This window comes from Chroicocephalus ridibundus, chromosome 3 (genome assembly GCF_963924245.1).
Source record: "Chroicocephalus ridibundus chromosome 3, bChrRid1.1, whole genome shotgun sequence".
Lineage (NCBI taxonomy): Eukaryota > Metazoa > Chordata > Aves > Charadriiformes > Laridae > Chroicocephalus > Chroicocephalus ridibundus.
Window position 1 is genome coordinate 128,209,256 of NC_086286.1, and position 22,763 is coordinate 128,232,018.

Here is a 22,763-nt window from a genome sequence, read left to right on the forward strand (position 1 = left end):
AATCGCTTCGACACCTGGAAAAATGCCATTTTTTTCTTTTTTTTTTTCTTTTTTTTTTTTTTATTTCCTTTTCTTTTTCCTTTAATTGAATTATTCCCCGTTGTTCAGCTGTAATTAGCTGAGCTGCTGCCGCGGAGGCGGCGGGGGAGAGCTGCATCCCTCCCCGCCTGCATCCCCTTCACTCCGCGCCGTTAATCAATAATCCCTTGGGAGCATGGAGGGGGGATATTTTTGGAGGTTTTTGATGACCTTTGCACACCACTTGGACCCGGAGCAGCCGTGGAGGTGTCCGATCCCGACCGATTGTCCCCCTCGGCATGTCTCCGGGCTCGAAGGTGACTCGGAGGATTATTCATTAATTTGCTGCGTGGCAGCCGGGAAAACATCAGCGGGTTCCCAGGATGGTCAGGAGGTCAAGGAGCTTTTGAAGGTAGATGCGAAGACCAATGGAAAAAGCTGCTGGAAGTGCTGGGAGGTCCTTCGCGAGGCTGCACGGCTCCTGCTCTGTAATTAAGAAGTAATTTCCCCCTCCCCGATTCATGATTGTGCTGGAAAAGCTGGGTCTCCGAGAGCATCCCGTGGTGGCACGAAGGCGGCGGCGGCGGTTCCCTGCCCGCTCGGGGCTCGGAGCGATGCTCCCTGGAGGTCACCTTGCCCGAGTTAGCCGGCTCCGGAAAAATCATTATCATCCCCTCCTTTAATGAGGGACCGGGCAGGGTTTGCTTATCACCAAAGCGCAGCCACGGAGCGCTGCCGAGCTCCTGCAAAGCGCCGCTCCTCGCCCGTCCTTCAGAGGAGACCCGTTCCCCGGCTGGATGCTGTCCCCCCGCCATCTGCTCCCGGTGGGACGGCAGAGCGAGGTTGGGGTGCAAGGCGTGGAGCTCCCTCCTCCGTGCAAGGCAGGGAGCCAAGACCCCCAGCGCCCATTCGCCACACGGAGATGGGATGAAGCGAGGCCGTCCCATCACCCACGGCCTGACCCCCCCCCACCATGCGCCCGCTGCCGGGTCCCCCCAAACCTGACAGGGCCTTTTCACTGTTCTCCATTTTCCCTGGTGCACAGGCGGCAGGTTCAGGGAACCTGCTCCAGGACAAGGACCCCAAAAAGGGAAGCCCCATCTCCCCAAAACCCTCTGAAGCATCTTCTTCCCCAAAACCCTCTGAAGCATCTTCTCCCTCAAACCTTCTGAAGCATCTTCTCCCCCAAACCATCCAAAGCATCTTCTCCCTCAAACCTTCTGAAGCATCTTCTCCCCAAACCCTCCAAAGTATCTTCTCCCCAAAACCCTCCAAGGTCTCTTCTCCCTAAAACACTCTGAAGCATCTTCTCCCCAAAACCCTCCAAGGCCTCTTCTCCCTAAAACCCTCTGAAGCATCTTCTCCCCAAGACCCACTGGAACATCTTCTCCCCAAAACCCTTCAAAGCATCTTCTCTCAAAGACCCACTGAAACATCTTCTCCCCGAAACCCGCTGAAGCATCTTCTCCCCAAAACCCTCCAAGGCATCTTCTCCCCAAACCCCTCTGAAACATCTTCTCCCTCAAAACCTCCGAAGCATCTTCTCCCCAAAACCCTCAGAGTTTGCAACATCCCTGTAGGACCTCAGGTTCAAAACCCTGCCCAGATCCCGCTCTGCCAGCTGGGAGCAAAGGGCCCAGCCCCTCTCCTCCCCCAGGGAATCAGGCAAAGCCCATGGGGGGTGGGCTGTTACTCATTAGCCTTCCAGCCTGGAGAGAAGCTCCTTGTTGACCCACAGGGCAGCAACAAGCTCTTCCAGCCTTGGTCAGGATCAGCCGGGATCAGCCCTTGTCCCCAGTGCCGGAGCAGCCGGAGTCACGCTCGCTCCAGCAGCATCTTCCGGAGAAGCTGGCGGGATGGTAAGGAAAAACCAAGTGGGGAATTTCCCATTTTTTGGGGGCATCCAGGCAGCGTGGAGCCACGCGCCGTGTTTGGGGCTGTCGGTGTGATGAGGTTTTATCCCCACCTTTGATACGGATTTAATAACCAACACCACCGTGATAGCAAAGGTGTCTCGGGAAGGAGAGAGGGAAGGAAAAGCAGCAGATTCCCTGGATAAATCATGTCAGGCTCTGGCTGCCGAGCGGGAGTGTTACCCACGGGTTTTTGCTTTCCTCAATTTTCTTCTTTTGGGTTTGTTTTTCATTTTTTTTTTCTCTCTCTCCCCCTCTGTACCCTGGCTCACAGCCCGGCTCCGGGTTTTAACTTGCCTGGGGGATGCTGCGGGGCAGCCCCAGCCCCACCTCCCCCTGGCCCCGAGGGCTCCCTGCTGCTATCCGGGCTATCTACAACAGCTTCCTGATGGCCCTGGCTCCAGGCAGTGTCACCTCCCTGGGCTGGGTGATGGGCCATCCAATGTCCCTGCCCTGCCCAGCCTCTAAAAGCAGCCGGGGTGGGGGGTGGGGGGGGCTGGAATGGTGGGGGAAGGGGGTGGCAGGGGGGAGGGATGCTGCGGACACCCCCAGGACAATCCCTTCTGCACCCCTGGAAGTGTTTGGCCCGTTTTGGGGTTTGCCCTTTGGGTGGGAGTTGAACCCATCAGAGAGGAGGAGGAGGAAAATGAAGGGAGGGCAGAGGAGGGAGCGCGGGCAGGAGGGTGGAAGGCGGAGGGTTTGCTGATGGAGAGGAGGCTGGAGGCAACGGGAGGAAGGAGACAGCAGAAGGTGGCAAGGGACTAAGTCATCTCCTGCAGCCAAGGTGGGACACGTGTTGGTGGGGCAGCGCTGTTGGATCCAGTCCTGCCTGGGGCAGAGGGATTCATTGTCTTCTCTGGGGCTTGGTGCCCTTGCCATGTCCTTCCCAAGCCCCAGCTGGGCTGGCCACGGCCAGGGACAATCTGTTCCTCCTCATCCCAGCTAGGACCCATCCAAACCTCCCAGGGGATGCCCTGCCTTGGGGTAACCGCTGCCTGGAGACGGGATGGGTCTTTTGGCTGCACCCCTTCGGGACAGGTCTTGGGACAGTGTCTCAGGGTGGATGGCTGAGGTTGGAGGGACGTCCCAACCTGGTCCCAGCCAGCCCCTCATGATGAGGCCATCTAGGGACACCGGGACAAGTTACGGGTTTTGATACGGATTTAATAACCAACACCACCGTGATAGCAAAGGTGTCAAGAAACGGGTTCAAGTTACGTCAGGGGAGGTTTAGATTAGATATTAGGAGACATTTTTTCACTGAAAGGGTTATTAAACATTGGAATAGGCTGCCCAGGGAGGTGGTGGATTCACCATCCCTGGAGGTGTTTAAAAAAAGGGTAGATGGGGCACTTAGGGACATGGTTTAGAAGTGGCTCTTGTCAGGGTAGGCTAAAGGTTGGACTCGATGATCTTAAAGGTCCCTTCCAACCTCAACAATTCTATGATTCTATGATTCTATGACATGAAGCCACGAGGTAGGTACGGGTGCTGAGACCAGGCCAGAGAGGAGGCCAGAGCAGAAGAGGCCATGCAAACCAAGAGGACCCCAGCACACGTCATGCTGTAGGAGGAAGGGATGGGCTGTGCTCATGGGAGATGTCTCAGACACACTGGGGCATCCTCCCACTTCACCCCACTGACTGCAAAGGAGCCTGGGCCGCCTTACTCACATGGAGACATCTCCAGTCTAGAGACTCAAGGGGTTGAGTTGAACCTCAGTCTCCACAAATAATTGATTCTTTTGGAAACCTGGCTCTGGTAGAGTGCCCTCGGCAGAGGAACGATGGGATATACAGAAAAGCAGGGGAGGCACTTGCTTTCTTCTGCTTTAGCTCTTTGTTTTGGTCCAGGTTCATGGCCAAGGAGGAGTCAAGTTCCAGAACTGGGCCAAGACCTATGGCTCCTCTCCAGAGCTGTACTTCCAGCCCACCTCGGTGGAGGAGATCCGGGAGGTAAGAGGGATGTTTCCAGGAGACAATGTGTTAGAAATGAAGAGAAGGAAAGGCCAGGAAGGGCTGTGATGCTCCACCATGTTCAGTCAGAGCAGTCACAGATGGTGACAGCATGAGTCCTTTCCTCAGCCCCAGGAAATGGCCCTACTGAACTGCAGGTGCGCTCCAGCAGATGCATGAAACACCTAAAAGATGCAGAAAACAATCATGCCTGGCCCCAGTTGGACTCTGTTCCTTGGGCATCAGCATCTGGCATCCTCCTGGAGTCCTCTGCTTGCCTCAGCTGCCATGCTGAGGGGTGGGAGCCCTGTGTCACTTTTGTCACCCCAGAGATACCTCTGTCACACTAGGGTATCTCAGGTGGGCATCACCTCTTTTAGGATCGTAGAATGGTTTGGGTTGGAAAGAACCTTGAAAGGTCACCTAGTCCAACCCCCATGGATGACCCCAAGGGCTGTCTTAGGAGGTGTCTGGGCGCCAGGGTTGGTTTTAACCCCAGGTGGTGAGTTGTCCAAGTGAAGGTGGTGTCAACGATGGGTGAGATTTTACCTTGGGATGTCTCACAGTGCCTCTGGCATCTCCCTTAGCACGCGGCTTTGAGAGAGGTGCTGGATGCTCAGGGCTTTCCCGTTGTCTCTGCAGATCCTGGATATGGCCAGGCAGCGGGACAAGAGGGTGAAGGTGGTGGGGGGTGGCCACTCTCCTTCGGACATCGCCTGCACCGATGACTTCATGATCCAGATGGGGAAGATGAACAGGGTCCTCAAGGTGAGACCTGCTTCTCGGAGGTGGCGCGGTGGCCCTGAGATGTGGTGGCACCCCTGTTTATGTGGCCGCCGGGGGCAGGGAGACCAACACTGCCATACCCAAGGTGAGAAGTGAAAGGACGGAGAGGCTTTCTTCTCCTCACAGCCAGGAGTTGTCCTCGTTGTGTTGTCCTCGTCACAGCATGGTGTGCTGGATGGGGAGGAGGTACCTGGCAGGACCACCTTTCACGGCTCACTTGATGGGAGCTTGAGAAGGTGCCTCGGGCACAACAGCCTGGCAAAGACCCGGCTAGATGCTCGTGGTCCATGGTTTGCCCCCTGTGTCAGGCGGGAAATGTCCCCATGGGAGATCGTTCCGTTTGATGACACTGGGAAGGAACCGGCTCTTCTTGGTTGCCCATGGATCGTATCCTGAACGACTTGGGGAAAACGAGGGCTGCCGGGAGGGAGAGGTGCGGGAAGGTACACCTCTGAGGTGCAGGGAGATACTGGGCTCTCACTGGGACCGCATGGCTGCCTGGTTATCGTAGAATCGTAGACGGTGATTATAATGATAAACGGCCTCTGTGCACACGTGCATGCCTGGGTGTTGTGTGTACGCACACGTATGTGTGTGCTCGTGTGCGTGCATGCATTTGTGCATATATACACACACACATATATATTTACCCGTGTCTTTCCGTATGTGAGCACGTGTGTCTATGTGTGCAGCTGAAGATGAAAAAAAAATCCTGACTCTAGCAGCATATTCTGAGAGCTGGGTCGTTACTGGTAATTAACAGCTGTAATTAATTAAGGAACGGCTCCCTCCCTGACAGCTCTGTCTATCAGAAGCGGGATGAATAGCTCCCAACGGGAATAAGCTGTCCTTCCACCAGGAGCTGGCTGAGCGAGGCAGGAGGGCAGAGCAGAGAGGTTTGCTGAAGGTAGAGCTCTGCTGCGGGGGTGTCTTCTCCCTTGGGTTGACCAAGACCCGTGGGAAGTTATGGGAGATGTTACACCCCCCTGAGACTGGGGAGGGCAGAGGGGAGTGGGGTCTGGGCCAGGGGCAGGAACCGGTGACACCGTTGGGTTGGATGAGTTTTGGGTTGGGTGAAGGTTTGAGAGAGGTGGCAGCTCAGGGTGGAGCAAGTCCCTCATGACGGAGAACCGTCCACGGTTCTCCTGTATGGACATTATCAACTGCATTGGTAAGAGCGGAGGTGTTTCCCAGGTGGTGTTTCTCCTCCGAGCTGTGGGACCTTCCCCTCTCCCATCCCGTCCTTTGCAGGTGGACAAGGAGAAGCAGCAAGTGACGGTGGAAGGTGGGATTTTCCTCTCGGATCTGAACGTCGAGCTGAGCAAGCACGGGCTGGCCCTGGCCAAGTGAGTGGGACACGTGCATGGGGCTGTCCCTGGGTGTCTTCTCAGGTGTCCACCCTAGCCTAGTGGGACACATCCCTGGGTGTCCTCCCAGGTGTCCATCCTAGCCTAGTGGGACCTGTCCTTGGGTGTCCTCCCACGTGTCCACCCTAGCCCCAGGTCAAGTGCTGGGACATGGCAAAACAGGGGCGTTTGAAGAGCTTTTACTGCAGACTAGGGATCTTTACTTCAGGATCTGGTCTTCCACTGGGGTTCTGCAGGCCCCAGGTCAAACCTCCCTCATGATGGAGTAGCTGATCCTGCCTCGGAGCAGGAGGCTGGACACGGGGAGCCTTTATCCCCACACCAACCCTATACTCTCACTGCACCCACCGGGTTGGTCCTTTCCACGTCACGAAGGACAACTCAGCTCTCCCTGGCCCTAAAAAGATGAGAGCACCCCTCCTAGGGACATCTTGAATGGGGCAGAGGCTGATAGCAGGCAGATCTGGGCAAAGGAGGCTGGTGGTAGCCAAAATTAGGCTAGAAACGAGTTTTTGATGGCAAAGGGCAATTAGCCATTGGAATATCTTACAAGGAGGCATGCTCTGCATTGCTTTGGGATATCTGGTGTCCCCAGAAGAGGAGGCGGAAGTGATGGGCTGGGGGTGCAGGGTAATCTGAGGGCAGAGGATGGGATGCTTCAAGGTGATCACAGCCAATCCCTTTGCCTCCAACACGGATGGTTGTCCCTTGCAGCGGGTGTCTTGTCAAGGGCTTGGAGGGAGCCGTGTTCAGATAGGGGTTTGCAAAGGAAATGGTCATGGAGAGCATTTCTCACACTCCGTGTCTTTTTTTTTTTTTGCTGACCTCAGGGGAGAAATTGCTCTTTAATTACAGCCCAGCTCAATACCTGCCTTCCTCAGTCAGTACAAGAGATGGGTTTGTCAGAGCCCTGGCCAGGGCTGGGGTGAGGATTCACAGAAATAAGCCCCACCTGACCAGATATCCAAGGGTATCCATGGGGTGAGCAGGACTCCTTCAAGGAGGAGGAATCCACCAGGGTTGCAATGGCCATAGAAACTACATCTGGTTCAGGAGATCCCCACTCCCCAGCTGTTGGAAGCTGGAGGAGTACTGGGGGGTAACGGCAGGAACAGCACACTGTTTGCTTTAACGTTCTACCATCCCCACCTGCCCACCTTGGCCATGGTTGGAGGGATGGACCTTGGTCTGCAGACCTTATGCTTGTGGCTGCTGTTTCCAGCCGGGCTCCGCAGGGATGTTTGTGGGGTAAACTCGGGTTCCTCACCCCTTGCGCTGAATGCATGTGGGACGGAGGTCTCCACCCCAACGAGTCACTCCAGGCTGATGGGGTGAGATGGCAGCTTGTGAGATGGGGCACAGCTGTGTTGACCATGGTCGACTCAGGGGGCTGGAGCCCCTCTGCTGGGAGGACAGGCTGAGAGAGCTGGGGGGGTTCAGCCTGGAGAAGAGAAGGCTCCGCGGAGACCTTCCAGCCCCTGCCAGTCCCTCAAGGGGCTCCAGGAAAGCTGGGGAGGGACTCTGGAGCAGGGAGGGGAGCCATGGGACGAGGGGGAAGGGTTTTACACTGGAAGAGGGGAGATTTGGATGAGATATTGGGAAGAAATTCTTTGGTGTGAGGGGGGTGAGCCCCTGGCCCAGGTTGCCCAGAGAAGCTGTGGCTGCCCCATCCCTGGAGGGGTTCAAGGCCAGGTTGGCCGGGGCTTGGAGCAACCTGGGCTGGTGGGAGGTGTCCCTGCCCAGGGCAGGGGGTGGCACTGGGTGGCCTTTAAGGTCCCTTCCCACCCAAACCATCCTGTGATTCTATGGTGACCTCCGCTCACCAGCTGCCTCTTCCTCCCCATGGACTATAGCAGCATCCTGATAGCTATGTCCCATGGAGATGTGCACACGTGGCAAACAAACCCACCTGTTGCTACAGGGTACCCCAAAGGGTGGAAACCCCTCCTCGTTGGGGCAGGGGACCTGTCCTGGGGGACTCTCTACCTGAACACGGGGTCTGCACGCAGCATTATGCCTGGCGCAGTGGGCTGTGCCCCACGCCGTGTCCCACATGCTCAGGTCCTCACCAACCCCTTCATCTGCCCCCAGCTTAGGAGCCGTTTCTGAGGTGGCAGCGGCTGGTGTCATCGGGACGGGGACGCACAACACTGGGATCAAGCATGGCATCCTCCCCACCCAGGTGAGATGCGAGTCGGGAGCGTGTTGATACACAGACACCAGCATCTTGAGGGCTTCAGGGGAGACGTCCCACCACCTGCTCTGGCTCTGGTGTGCCCAGCCCTGGGGTAAGGAAGGAGCACACCGTACTCAGCAAGCAGGATGGGTCTTGTCCCTCAGGATGGGGCTGCTATTGGGGACCCCCAAGTCCCCCATACACTCTGGGACCTCCTCATCTGCCAGCCAAAGCACGATCCAGCCCCAAACTCCTCTCTCCTTGTGCTTTATGGGCTTGTAATTGATGAATAAGCTCTGTACCAAAGGGAAAGCGGTTCTTCTTGTATTGGAGCCCCCCAAAACCAAATCTTTGGAGGGCCCAGGTCTATTTTTATCCTCCACTCCTCCCCCAAATCCTGTATGGTGATCCCACCGATGGTGATGGAGAAGTGAAGTAATCTGGAGGAGTTTTCCTTCTTTATTCGATGGCTTTTCCCAGCACCCCACAGAGAGAGAAGGATCCTTTTATGTCACTACATCAGAGGTGGCAGGAGAGGGGCTGGTGGAGCTAAGCTCAGCAGAAAGCACCCTGTGATGCCGGTCGTGGTACGGGGGTCCCCCTTCTTGGCCCCCAGCCCTTTGGGGATGGCTGCAGGGCCTTGGCATGGAGATGGGACACATTGAACCCTCGCTGAAGCTTTGCTCCCCTCTCGGCAGGTCGTAGCGCTCACGCTGCTGACAGCCTCGGGGGAGATCCTGGAGTGCTCCGAGTCCATCAACGCGGACATCTTCCAGGCTGCCCGCCTGCACCTCGGCTGCCTGGGCGTCGTGCTCACGGTCACCTTCCAGTGCGTGCCCCAGTTCCACCTGCACGAGGTGGCCTTCCCCTCCACCCTCACCGAGGTACGACGCGGGCAATGCTTTGAAAGCCTCCTTGGGGGACATGGTTGGAGACTGGGAAGTGGTTACACTCGAGTAGAAAATTCCACAGGTGCGTGTAGGTTGCACTCCATGTGCATCTTCATGGTGTCCTTTAAGGTGGAAACTTCTCCAGGGTGACAAAGGAGAAGAAGGAAAAGCCATGTTTCTTGGCAAACGCCATTTTAACTTCCCATGGGTGGGAAGAGCATCTTCTGGGACCGGAGAGGAGCAGGCAGTGGGGTGGGGAGGTACGGGTGAGTGCCACCTCTGTGCCACGTAGGGCAGGTGGGTGGTCGGGACCTGCAGCAAGGTGGGCATCACATCGTGGAGCTGACGTTCAGGAGCAAAGCAGGGTTTGGGGTGGGAAGCTGGGCCAGTGGGGCAGTGAGAAATGGGGGTGCTGAGCCCCCTTGTGCTGCAGGAAGACGTTGGCTTTTTTCCCAGGGGTCCTACATGGAACAGGGGCCGGGGCTGAATGTGGTCTGGCAGCTTTGCTGGCCACAAAATTTGGGGGGAGGTTGGATGGGGGAGCCCAGGGTGCTGAGTCTCTGCCACAAGAAGTTCTTCGCCCTCACAAAAAAGCTGGTGGGACCTTCTGCACCTCTCACTGCACCTCTGCGTCCAGCCGGGGGGAGCTGGGCAGAGAGGGAGAGCTGCCGGGAAAGACACAGAGATGAAATCTCTTTCCTTTATTTATTATTCCTGGTGGATTTTAAGAATGGCAAGGCACCACGTCTGGGAGAAGCTGTGCCCATTCCCAGCTGCTTTCAGCTCCACTTCTGGCCCAGGGCAGCTCAGGGGTGTGAAGGTGATGTGAAACCTCTTTCATCGTTGCCACGCTCGCCCCTGAGCTCCTCTTTTAAAACTGGTCCACATCGATCCAGACTTTCTGGATTTATCCATCCGGAGATTCAAACAGCTCACCTGGATTGACCTCTGTGCAGCCCCAGGGCAGCTCGTGGCTGCAGGGGAATCCCAACTGGTGGCTCCTAGTGTCCTCAGGAACCTGCCGAAGATTTTCTGTGCCCACCTTGGGCTCCAGAGAATGACCCTGAGCTGGGACGTGGCTGTGTCCTTCAGAGACATCTTCTGGGTCCTGGCAGGGAAGATGGGACCAGCGTGCTGGGGGATGCTGGGGTGGGAGGGCTGACTTGCCTGGCACCGCTGCCTCGTCTCCTGGGCATGACCCCAGGTTGGAGAAGCTGCGTTGGCATGGGGTATGTTGCAGCCAGTGCCCTCCTTAGGGAAAAGGCTGGACAGCGGGACCCCAGTCAGTGTCCCCCATGTCCTGGCCTCTCTGCAGCATCATCCTCGCTGCTCAGCATCCATTGTGCCCTGCCTGACTCAGCCCAGAGGTGACTGAATCATGGAATCATGGAATGACAGAATGGTTTGGGTGGGAAGGGACCTTCAAAGGCCATCTAGTCCCACCCCCTGCCCTGGGCAGGGACATCTTCAACCAAATCAGGTTGCTGCAAGCCCTGGCCAACCTGGCCTTGAACCCCTCCAGGGATGGGGCAGCCACAGCTTCTCTGGGCAACTTGGGCCAGGGGCTCACCCCCCTCACACCAAAGAATTTCTTCCCAATATCCCATCTCAATCTCCCTCTTCCAGTGTCAAACCCTTCCCCCTTGTCCCACGGCTCCCCTCCCTGCTCCAGAGTCCCTCCCCAGCTTTCCTGGAGCCCCTTGAGGGACTGGCAGGGGCTGGAAGGTCTCCGCGGAGCCTTCTCTTCTCCAGGCTGAACCCCCCCAGCTCTCTCAGCCTGTCCTCCCAGCAGAGGGGCTCCAGCCCTCCCAGCATCTCCGGGGCCTCCTCTGGCCCCGCTCCAACAGCTCCGTGTCTCTCCTGTGCCGAGGCCCCAGCGCTGGAGGCAGCACTCGGAAACTGGGGCAGCCGCCGCGGTGGGGACCTGGGCTGCTCCATGCCGGTGGTCCCACGGGAGCAGGGATGGAGGTTTGCCCGCAGCCGTTGGCTTCATCTTCCTTGGGCTGCCTCCCAGCTGCCGTGGGGCTGAGCACAGAGGCTCCGGCACAATCGAGTTAAGGGACGCTGGAGGAGCCTGCGGGCATCACATCTTGCTTCTGGTGGTGGGAAACGTCACCGTGAGACAGCTCGGCCAACGCCTCCGCTCCGTTTCACCCGGTGTTGGCAGGCGCCGGGCAGGTCAACAGAGAGCTGGTAACTCATGACTAAGCCGAATGCAGATTTAATCTTCCAGCTGGAGAAAATTGCCCTTGCTGGAAATGTTGGGCTGGGCTGGTGAGCCTGGACTCGGCAAGAAGAGGGATGGGAGTTGTGCTGGCGCTGAGGCAGCGTTCCCGGGGGGCAGACAGCCCCCAGCCAGGTCCCGGAGGAGAGGAGCAGCGTCCCACGAGCCCCGTGCTCGCCCAGGAAGAGCCGTCTCCCATCTCGCTGCCTCCTGCTGCTCAGCTAACGGAGAGCCTGGCTTTTTCCAGTGACAGATGGGTCACTCAAAATAGTCCGTGAGCATCTTGTGCTCCTGATAATAACTTGGTCTTTCCTTCTGTGTGAGGTCAGGGTCTTTTTCGGGATGGGGCTTTCCATCTCCCAGTGTGAAAGTTGGGTTTAACTCTGTTTTTTTTTTGAGCTGAACTTGGGACAAACCATGCTGGGGATGAGGAGGAGAGCCATGGGTGACACGTTTCAAGGGCCAGATGGAGCAAATCCCTTATCAGGATCCAAGTCCAGAGCTGTGTTTGGGTCGTGTGATGGAAAAGCACCCTTTAAACCGTTTGTCATGTCGCCTGCTCTGTCTCCGTCTTGCCAAAGGTCCCCATCACCCAGACTAAGGTGCATGGCGCTAGTGACTGGTCCTTCTGGGACACCCCCAGGGGAGGTGGCTTTCTGAGGAGGGTTTCTGACCTGCTCTTCCGTAGATCAGGATCTTACATGACTCTGGAGACCTCACATGCCGTCTCCTCCTCGTCAAGTTCTGCTGTCCCACCATCCGTCCTCTCCCTGTTGTCCCCTCTTTGTGGCCGTGTCCCTCCTGAAGACCACATCTTGCCTGGAGCCCATGAAAGGGGACTTCCTTGGCCGTGGAGAGCGGGAGAAGTTTAGTTCCTTGTTCAGTACAGGTCTGAGGCCCTGGGGACAGTGTCCTGGGATGCTGGTACAGAGATGCTCAGTGCTGGAGGATGGTTGCCTACAGCCGAGCTTTCCATCCCCATCAATAACGAGGCTGAAACAGGCCGATTTCCCTGGAAAGAGGCATGGAATGTCCCTTTTTGGGACATTTTTTGGGGCAGTGCACCTCCTGGGCTTTACGAGCTCGGGTCTCCACGTGGCTCTGGTGGCCAATGGTGGGTGTGATCAGAAAGCCTTTTGAAGGCCCCGTGGGCATTTCTACAGAGCGATTTGAAGGAATTCTTTCTCCTGGGAACACATCAAAACCGGCTTTCCCCGTCCCTGCCGTTATATAAACTCCTTTTTAACTACTGGAGGCGTTTCCTTGGAGCCCTCCCACCCTGCTGGCGCTGGGAAGTCGGATGGAGCGAGCTGTTCCCTCTGACGCTCGGCCCCTCCATGGCTGGGACAGCCTGGCACAGCCACCGTGTCAGGGTGCGACCGACTGCCTTGAGCTGAGCCATCATCGTCCAGCTTGTGCCGGGTCTCTGGCAGCAGCTTGTCGCCGGAGGCTGCGGAATGACACCAGCTGAAGCCTACAGAGAAGGGGCCACCTGCAGATTGAAAGACCTGGTGGCCTTCTACATGCTGTGTGGACTCGCCGCGTTCACTGGAAGGAGCTAAATTTCTGGATGGGGAAACTGAGGCACAAAGTCCGTCAGGAGGAATAAACTGCTGGTGGTGGAAAGGAACCTCTCCAGGAGCTTGGATCTGCTTCAACCACCCATCGTCTCTGTCCTCCTGTGGTCTGAACGTCCCCGCTGGTGCATCCTCAGCAGCATCCTCAGCCGTTGTCTCATTTGAATCTCACAGGTCCAGTTCCAGCCCTGGCTAATGACAGCACAAGCCTTCGTTAAGCCGGGCTCATGAAAAATAAATAGTCCTTGGACAAAGCCAGCGAAATTTGTTGCAGGATTGATCAGAGCCGCAGCGCCGGGAACGCTCTGAGAAACGCCGTCCTTAATTTTTTAAGGGCTGAATTATTCAGTGCCCCGTTGGGGTGGCTCAAACGCCACCACGACAGTGAATTTAGCACGCTTCTGCAGCATCTTCTTCACAAGCCTTCAGCCAAAGCCACCCAGTGGCCCTTGTGCCGTGCCGTGGGTGGCCGCAGAGGGGGACAGAGAGGTCCGTGCTCGTCACCCAGGTCCCTTAGCGCGTCTGCCACCCCCCTAAGAGCAGTGGAGAGCTGGAGCACTTCAGGGTCTTATTTCTCCTGGGAGGTGGGAAGGGAAGACAGAGGAATAAGAGAAACCGGCCAAGATGTTCCTCCAGCCTGCGGTGGGTTCGTGACCGGTGTCCCCAGTTGCAGAGGTGACGGGTTTGTGTTTAACGGCCCAGGAGTATCTTTTGCCCGTGAAGTGCCTGTTTGCTTCCTGAGCTGCGCCATCCCTGCTGTCCTGCAGCAGGGAGTTCCCCCCTTTAAATGCATTTAAACATAGATTATTTTTTTTTTTATAGCTTCTATATGCATTTAAATAGGTTTAAATGCGGTGGGAGCCCACCAGCTCCTTACGGCTTGGTCCTCACCCACCCTTCCAGACTCCTTGGACCTCCACCGCGTCCTCTAGCACCTTTCCTCGGCCAAAGTGCCAGGCTAAATGCTGTTTTCCACCTCCTAATCTGCCTTTTAGGTGGGAAATTTAAGCTCCTCGTGCAGGAGAACCCTGAGCAGGGCAGGTAACCCCGGCTGAGCTTCGCCCTGCTCGGCATCATCTGCCCGGGCGCTGCTCCCTTAGAGAGCTCAGCCCATCTTCCCCCCTCCCTGGGGGCTGTTAGGAGGGTGAAACGAGAATGCACTCTATAAATATTAATGCCATTATCAATTCTCGGTCATCGCCGTTCCCTCGCCTGCTTCCAGATCTCCGGCTTTCATGTCGAGTGGCCCAGCGAGGCGGAAGAGAATAATGGCAAGGGAGCAGGTTGCTTGAAATATTTAAGCCTGAGTTATCTAAGACATTGCAAATAATATATGTGTCAGAGGAGCCGGGCTCGGATTTTGTGCTTATATAAGATCTGCATGCTATTTTTTTTTTTTTTTTCCTGGCCTCGTGATTTTCTTTATCACTGGGATAAACTCAGCCTCTCGAGCTGCTGCCGATGACCGGCAACAAGGCACGGGACCGAGAGGGTTCGTGGCACAGCTGAGGTCACCAGAGAGACCTGCAGAGCATCCCTGGACGGTGGCAGGGGTGGAATCGGCCTCCCCAGACCCGCTGGGAGGCTGGTGAGGGTGGGTCAGACTCAGACAGGACATTTCTTCCCTTGATCTTTGCAGCTTTGGGGCTTCCTGAGCTGGAGGTGGGTCTAGTCCAACCCCTCTGGCAGGCGGCTGGACTAGATGATCTCCAGAGGTCCCTTCCAACCCCTACCATTCTGTGATTCTGTGATATACGTGTACTAACGCAAGGGTTTTCTCAGCCAGGAAGGTCTCTGATCTGCTGCTGAACCCACGCAAACTTTTAACCAGCTGCAGACTGGCCCAGCTGAGCGACCTGCTGGGTGGAGAAGGGCTTCTTTTGGTCCAGGCCAACCACTTCCTAACCCTCACCTGACCCCCAACCCTTTGGGGGCTGTCTCAGGCACCTGGGATGGATCCCTCAAGCCCAGCTCCTCCCAGACCACCCAGTGCCTAAACCCCTTCACCACTACTGGGCCCTCCTAGTCCAAACCCAGTTGGGTTTGGCCTCAGTGCACGGAAGTGACTCTTCCAACTGGTGCTCAGACATCGTCCCCTGATGCGGCGGGATCCCGGCAGACACAGGCAGCACAGTAGAATCACAAAGTGGTTTGGGTTGGAAGGGACCTTAAAGATCACCCAACCCCCTGCCATGGGCAGGGACACCTCCCACTAAACCCTTTTGCCAGTAGGCAAAAAGGGGAGGCTGAGCATCCATCTCCTCTCCCAAAATGTGAGCTCTCCATGCTCCCTGACTCCCCTTCATTGCCTTGATGGACCTACGGGACTTCTTGTGCTTCGTCCTCCACAGCACCTTGGCCACATCTGCCCCTTGTCCTTTCCCCAAGGACCATCTGCAGCAACCAAACCTTCATCGCAGGGTGCTTGACCCTCACCTCAGCGAGCTTTTGAGGGTGTTTGCAAGCAAGAAAGCCCACAGCTTCTCTTGACCTGGCCTTTACGAAGCAAAGGGATTTGTTCTGGGCTCCTGTGAGGGAAGTAAAGAGGAACAAAATCCCCCAGGTCTCCCGCATGCTCCAGGGTCATCTCCGTTGCGTGCGTTGGCCACGTTACAGCAACAAGATTTCCACCACCCCAACCTCTGCCTCTGACTCCGGCGCTCAGCCAGCAGACGACGTCCCCAAGGGCTTGCCGAAGCCGGCTGGCTCGCTGCCTTCAGCTCTTGCCCGCTGCGCTGTAATTATCCTACAAAGTCGCAGGGCTTATTTTCTTCAGAGCGATCTTCCTCTATCGGCCAGGATCAAAAGCGCACATTGAAAAGGTCGCCCCCGCCAGCGATTTGCCTCTGCACTTAAAACGCCGTGGCTGGAAGGCAAACAGACGTCGGCAGGATCACCTTGGGAGAGCTGAGTCCTTCTTTCCCCGACTTGTTTTAGCTACGCGAGGCATTTGTTCCGAAAGCGAACCGATGAAAAAGTGGGGTCACAGCTTTTGCCCGGCTTCTACTTGCGCAATCATTAACTGTTCACAACATAAGAACTTCTCTGGCCAGAAAATAGGCTGTTTGGGGAACATTTTAGAGAGATCTTGTGGCTTTATGGGAGTTGCAGATGTGAAGATGAAGACAACAGCATTAGCATTAATCCTCACCAATTCCAGGAATATACTATTTGTCTTCCCATCCTCCCCGCTTTAACGGGACCACGGCATTACGGCCACAAAGACCCTCACCTGATGGCAGGGTCATGGCAAGATGCTTGTTGCTAAAGCATCCCAGCCTGGTGATTAATAGCTCATTAAGACAAATAACTCAAAGGAACAAAGGAGGAACTCAAAACCCAAAGGAGCAGCTTCATAGCTAAGGTTGCCACGACCTTCCCGGGGTTGTCTCCATGGGTCATCACACCTTCTCCTGGGTCAAGCAACCTCCTCAAAGCAAAGCTGCTGGGTTTGTAAGTCTTTCTGCGAAGCTGGGGAAGATGCCTGCAGGAGGAGCAGGGGGTGGTTGGAGAAGCTGTTTGCAAGAGGGAGAGGTGCTGGCCCGGCTGAGATGGCACCATGCATGGGGTCCCTCCAGCCTTGCACGCACGGTCATGGAGAAGGGACGAGGGCTGAAGAGTCTTTTCATTTCTGTGTCAGGCACCGGGGTTTCCTCCAAGTAGCCCTGGGACAGGACCCCGGTGGCCCTGGGAACAGGCTGAATATGTGCCAGGGCTGTGGTCACCCCCTCGAACCCCATCACCTGCATCATCCTCCCTGTCCCCTGCCCGCTCAGGCTGCCCATGCCTCGCCATCCTCGGCTCATCCGAGAGAGCTGCCTTTCTTAAAGCTCTTTTTTGTGTCTTTATGAATAATTTGGCAATTCTGCAGCTGAAGCGGGGGACAGCTCTGGGACGGGGCTGTGTAAGGCTCCATCCTCCGGAGTCCCGGGGCTCTAGAGCTGCCGAGGGATGTGCTGCCAGGGATTGAAAGCTGGGGAGGGCATCCTTGACGCTGGACCGGGAGGTGGATTTTGGAAGCCCTCAGCATCCCCTGCCGTGTGGTTGGTGGCTGGAGGGTCCCCATCTGTGCTGCCTCGCGTCTGGGAACACCTGACGGAGCAGTCTGGGGGCTGCAGAGGTGTGAATCCAGGAGGACGTGGGGTCTGAGCTGGGACGTGTGCCAGGTGCAGCCCCAGCAGCATCCTCAGGATGGGGAGCTCTGCAGAGGTGACAACGGGCATGCCCTGTTCCCTTCCCAAACATGAGGTCCATGGTCTCTGTGAGCCCCTGGGTGCGTGGCTGGGCTGTACTGACTCCCTTCCAACCCAGGGCTCACGGAGACTCTGCAGACACTCTTTGGACCTACCCCAGCCTCCCTGGGAGTCCTCTGAGATGCCTCCACCCCCTGGGATCCCTTCTCTGGGCCGGGAAAAATCACCAACCAGCCCCGATTTCTCTGGTTGTTGCAGGTCCTTGATCACCTCGAGGACCACCTAAAGAGATCCCAATACTTCCGATTCCTGTGGTTCCCTCACAGCGAGAACGTCAGCGTCATCTACCAGGACCCCACCAACAAGGCAGGTCCCACCGGGCTCCATGTGGGAAGGGAGAAAGGCCCGTGGACAAAGCTGAGTGCCCTCCCAGAGACAGCGGTTTAGGATGGGCTTCTGCCGGGGAAGGGCTGATCAGGGAAATGGCGTTTTGGGGCTGGGCTGGGCTCTGCCCGTGCTCCGTGGTCTGGGGGTCCCAGCACACAGATACAGCTGGGGCTGTCCAAACTCTCAGCATCCTCACAGAATCACAGAATTGCCTGGGTTGGAAGGGGCCTTTCAGATCATCGAGTCCAACCATCATCCCAGCACTGCCAAGGCCACCACTACCCCATGGCCCTCAGCACCACGTCTGCCCGGCTTTTCAATCCCTCCAGGGATGGCGACTCCACCACTGCCCTGGGCAGCCTCTTCCAATGCTTCACAACCCTTTCCAGGAGGAAATTGTTCCCAATATCCATCCTAAACCTCCCCTGGTGCAACTTGAGGCCGTTTCCTCTTGTGCCATGGCCTGTTCCTTGAGAGAAGAGCCTGACCCCCCCTGGCTACCCCCTCCTTTCAGGGAGCTGTAGAGAGCGAGAAGGTCTCCCCTCAGCCCCCTCTTCTCCAGGCTGAACACCCCCAGCTCCCTCAGCCGCTCCTCACCAGACTTGTGCTCCAGACCCCTCACCAGCTCCGTTGCCCTTCTCTGGACACGCTCCAGCCCCTCAATGTGGGCTGGTTGTGGCCGTGTTTCATCAGAGGAGAGAGATCTGGGGAGCCCTGGGGTACCCTTCTCCAAACCCCTACTCCCAGTTTGGTCCAGGCATTTTCTCCCACCTTCATGCCTGCTGGCAAGAAAGCTGCAAACCCTGGTAGTCCCTAATGACCATCATCTTCCTCTGCTTGGCTTTGCAGCCTGCCTCTTCCTCCGCCAGCTGGTTGTGGGATTATGCTGTTGGCTATTACTTGCTGGAGTTTCTGCTCTGGATCAGGTAGGAGCATGCTCTGGGCAGCGGCTGGGGACGCGTGGGGTTGGGTAGGTTTCACCAGGGCTGGCCTCATCCAGATCTGTTCTCTGCACCTCTACATCGACACCTGCGCTGCTTTGCTGGGAGTCCCAGGGACGACGGCAAAAGAGGACTGTGACCCGGAGCACCCCCATCCCTGGGGAAGGAGGAAATGCTTGTTCTCCTCCAAGCAGGTTCCTGTGCAGGAGGAGCAGCTTTGGGCTGGGATTGATGTCTGGGGCTGCACTGCCCTCTCGTGTGCACAGAGATCATAGAACCATAGAATCGTCTCGGTTGGAAGAGACCTTTCAGGTCATCGAGTCCAACTGTTAACCCAGCACTGCCAAGGCCACCACTACCCCATGGCCCTCAGCACCACGTCTGCCCGGCTTTTCAGTCCCTCCAGGGATGGCGACTCCACCACTGCCCTGGGCAGCCTCTTCCAATGCTTCACAACCCTTTCCAGGAGGAAATTGTTCCCAATATCCATCCTAAACCTCCCCTGGCACAACTTGAGGCCGTTTCCTCTTGTGCCATGGCCTGTTCCTTGGGAGAAGAGCCCGACCCCCCCTGGTTACCCCCTCCTTTCAGGGAGCTGTAGAGAGCGAGAACTTCTCCCCTCAGCCTCCTCTTCTCCAGGCTGAACACCCCCAGCTCCCTCAGCCAAGTACAGGGGGACGGTCACTGGCCCGCTCCTGCTGGCCACACTAGTGCTGACACAGGCCAGGATGCTGGTGGCCTCCTTGGCCACCTGGGCACACTGCTGGCTCATACTCAGCCGCTGTCGACCAACACCCCCAGGTCCTTTTCCGCCGGGCAGCTCTCCAGCCTCTCTGCCCCAGCCTGGAGCGTCCCTGGGGTTGGTGTGACCCAAGGGCAGGACCCGGCACTTGGCCTTGTTGAACCTCACACCATTGGCCTCGGCCCATTGATGGAGCAGAGTGCTGAGGTTGCGTGGGTTTGCAGCAGCAAAGAAGCTTTTTGGGGGACAGTGTTGGCTGTGAGCATGCCCTGAGCACCAGGGTGGAGAGAGGAGACCCCTCGTGGAGGCTAGGCTGGGAAGCAGGACCCTGGTGGCACAGGAGAGCCAAGCTGTACTCCATGAAGAGGGAGAAGAAGGACTGGCCACTTAGGACTCTGCCAAGGGGTCCACCCTCCCACTCCACCCTGTCCCCGGTAGCTCCGGGGTCAGGTCTCACCTCCTGCTCTCTCCCCTGCAGCACCTTCGTGCCCAGCTTGGTGTGTTGGATCAACCGCTTCTTCTTCTGGCTCCTCTTCAGCTCCCGGGTGGAGAATATTGCCATCAGCTACAAGATCTTCAACTACGAGTGTCGCTTCAAGCAGCACGTCCAAGACTGGGCCATCCCCATGTAAATGGCTCTCAGACCCTCCCTGCCCAGCCCCAGCTGGGCTCAGTGTCCAAACCACATGCCATCCCCTGCCTGTGCTCTACCTGGAGCAGGAGCAAAGCCATGGGGAAAGGGACCTGACTAGGAGACACCATTCCTACCTGCTAGTTTAGCATGGGGACCCTTCTGCATCCCTGTCCCGGGGTACCAAATCCACACCATGCCATGTCTTGGGGCTTTGTGAGCCCAAAGCAGTGGGAGGGATGCGTTGGGACCTGCCAAGCCATTCCCTAGATTAGCATGGGGCCAGGGATGGAGCTGTGGGGATGGAGTTTCAAACCTAAAGGGAGCTGGTTGTGCACATGCCAGTGTTAACTGGGGCTGGGGGCTTCTCCGGGGCAGTGAGAAGACAAAGGAAGCCTTGCTGGAGCTGAAGGCTGCCTTGGAGAACAACCCCAAGATGGTGGCTCACTACCCCGTGGAGGTGCGCTTCGCTCGGGCGGACGAGATCTGGCTGAGTCCCTGCTTCCAGCGGGACAGCTGCTACATGAACATCATCATGTACAGGTGATCCGTGTCCACATTCTGCCCCCTGTCTCCTCCTCCTCTTCCTCCCTGGGTCAGTGTGCTGGTCCACCAGGAGCCGTGCCCAGCAACCCAGCACCAGCAAACACCCAGCTCAAACCGTGGGGTGGATGGGGTGGCCTTGGAGAACCCTAGAGCCACCCACTCCTTCTTCTTGAGGATGTTGTCCTATGTCAGAGTCCATTGGCCAAGTGCTGGTGGCATGCTGGTTCCCAGAGCTTTTCCTTCACCTGGTCAAAGAGGCCATGATGGGGGATTGGCCATGGGTTGACCTTCTCCCCAGTTGGGGGTTTCTCGGGGGCGTTTTCTGTGTGTGAAATCCCCCCACAGCCCCTGCTAATGCCTTCCCTGCCCAATGCCCACCCAGGCCCTACGGGAAGAACGTCCCCCGCCTCAACTACTGGCTGACCTACGAGGGCATCATGAAGAAGCATGGTGGGAGACCACACTGGGCAAAGGTACCGATGGCTCCGCTCCTCCGGGAGGAGAGGGTTGGTGGAAGGGGGCCCCTTCTCCATCATGACTCCTCATGGGAGCGGGGGGTTTGCAGTCGAGTGGGGGTCAGAGAAAGGCCCCCACATCAGGCTGGTCCCAGAGGGAGATGGGCGCCTCGAGGAGATGGTGTTCCCCTGTTTGCTACCCACCCTGGGCATGTAGATAAAGGGAAGGAGGTCCCACCACTTCTTCAGGGGCTTCCCACAGCACGTGGTGGTGAGGGCCCAGGGTCAGTGATATATTGATAAGGGGATGGAAGTCCCACCACTTCTGCAGGGGCTTCCCACAGCATGTGGTGGTGTGGGCCCAGGGCCAGGGCCACGTAGATAAGGGGATGGAAGTCCCACCACTTCTGCAGGGGCTTCCCACAGCACGTCAGGGGGTGGGCCAGGGCCAGTGACACGTTCCCCAGTGATGGGCAGCCCCCCCAGACACTTTGTCTCCTGCAGGCCCACAGCTGCACCCGGAAGGACTTCGAGAAGATGTACCCAGCCTTCCCCAAATTCTGCTCCGTCCGGGAGAAGCTGGATCCCACGGGGATGTTCCTGAACGCCTACCTGGAAAAGGTGTTCTACTGATGGGGGCAATGCAGGGGATGGAGGAAAAATCAGCCACCACCCCCAGTTCTTGGGACACCCCGTAGCTCATACCGTCCTCTGTGGTCCCAAGGTGCTGCACCCCCAGCCCCCATCTGCCTTCATCTGTTGTGACAGCAGCCCGTGGGCAGGGTCGTGCTCTGCCCTTGATGTTAACAGGGCTCTGTGGTGCCTGGAAATCTCTCCTGGAAGCCAGCAGCTCACGGGGGACCATGCCCCTGTGCCTCCAAGGCCTGTACAGCCCCAAGCGCCTCCTGTCCAAGCCAACATCTTAATAAAGAACTTCCCTTGAGCAGACCTTGTCTGAGCCTGTGCTTTCAGGCAGGACATGAGTCTGATGGAGGTGCCCAGCACTGGGGACCGGGGAAGGGGCTCGGTGTCCCTGTACAGCCCCACTGCGGGGGTCAGGGCTGGGCATAGAGACCAGAGACCAAGATGCTGGAGTCATGTCCCCCTGTGACCTTGTCTGCTCGGTGTAACTCCAAATGTGGGGGTGGCCAAGGAGGCCACCAGCATCCTGGCCTGTGTCAGCACTAGTGTGGCCAGCAGGAGTGGGGCAGTGACCATCCCCCTGGACTGGGCACTGGGGAGGCCCCACCTCGAGGGCTGTGTCCAGGTTTGGGCCCCTCACGCCAAGAAAGACCTTGAAGGGCTGGAGCGTGTCCAGAGAGGGGGGGTCGGGCTCTTCTCCCAAGGAACAGGCCATGGCACAAGAGGAAACGGCCTCAAGTTGTGCCAGGGGAGGTTTAGGATGGATATTGGGAACAATTTCCTCCTGGAAGGGGTTGTGAAGCATTGGAAGAGGCTGCCCAGGGCAGTGGTGGAGTCGCCATCCCTGGAGGGATTGAAAAGCCGGGCAGACGTGGTGCTGAGGGCCATGGGGTAGTGGTGGCCTTGGCAGGGTTGGGTTGATGGTTGGACTCGAAGATATAGACACCAGGACTGGGGGGATACAGACACTCAGGTCCCCAGCATCCAGCACCAGGCACCCACGGGTCCCACTCCAGTCACCAGCACAGAGCCCCTCACTCACCCCATTCACACTGGTCTCCCCAGGAGCTGGGTTTTGGGTCACATATTGTTCCTGCCCCGGTGCCTGGAGGCTAAAGACCCTTATTTGATTCGGTAATTGCACTGGGACCTCTGTTCCCAGTAGCTGTACTGTGACCCCACTGGCCCCAGTGCCTGACACCATGGTCCAGGAGCACCCACTCCCCCCGCCTGACTCCAGCATCTGGCCCCAAACCCACCCACACGCACACAGGTCTCACCAGTAAGAGGCACTGGGTCCTTGTAGCACACACACACACA

At 57.4% G+C, this 22,763-nt stretch overlaps 1 protein-coding gene across 1 annotated transcript; it reads left to right on the plus strand.

The window, feature by feature from the left end:
• Nucleotides 1–1,717: 1,717 nt before the first annotated feature.
• Nucleotides 1,718–21,749, plus strand: LOC134513692 (L-gulonolactone oxidase-like). The gene is made up of 12 exons (XM_063330771.1): nucleotides 1,718–1,877; nucleotides 3,785–3,886; nucleotides 4,529–4,654; nucleotides 5,924–6,018; nucleotides 8,131–8,221; nucleotides 8,914–9,099; nucleotides 17,358–17,465; nucleotides 18,336–18,412; nucleotides 19,648–19,797; nucleotides 20,179–20,343; nucleotides 20,729–20,819; nucleotides 21,306–21,749. Exons 1-12 carry the CDS (start codon nucleotides 1,875–1,877, stop codon nucleotides 21,432–21,434), a joined length of 1,323 nt encoding a protein of 440 aa, XP_063186841.1. The 5' UTR covers nucleotides 1,718–1,874; the 3' UTR covers nucleotides 21,435–21,749.
• Nucleotides 21,750–22,763: the final 1,014 nt, after the last annotated feature.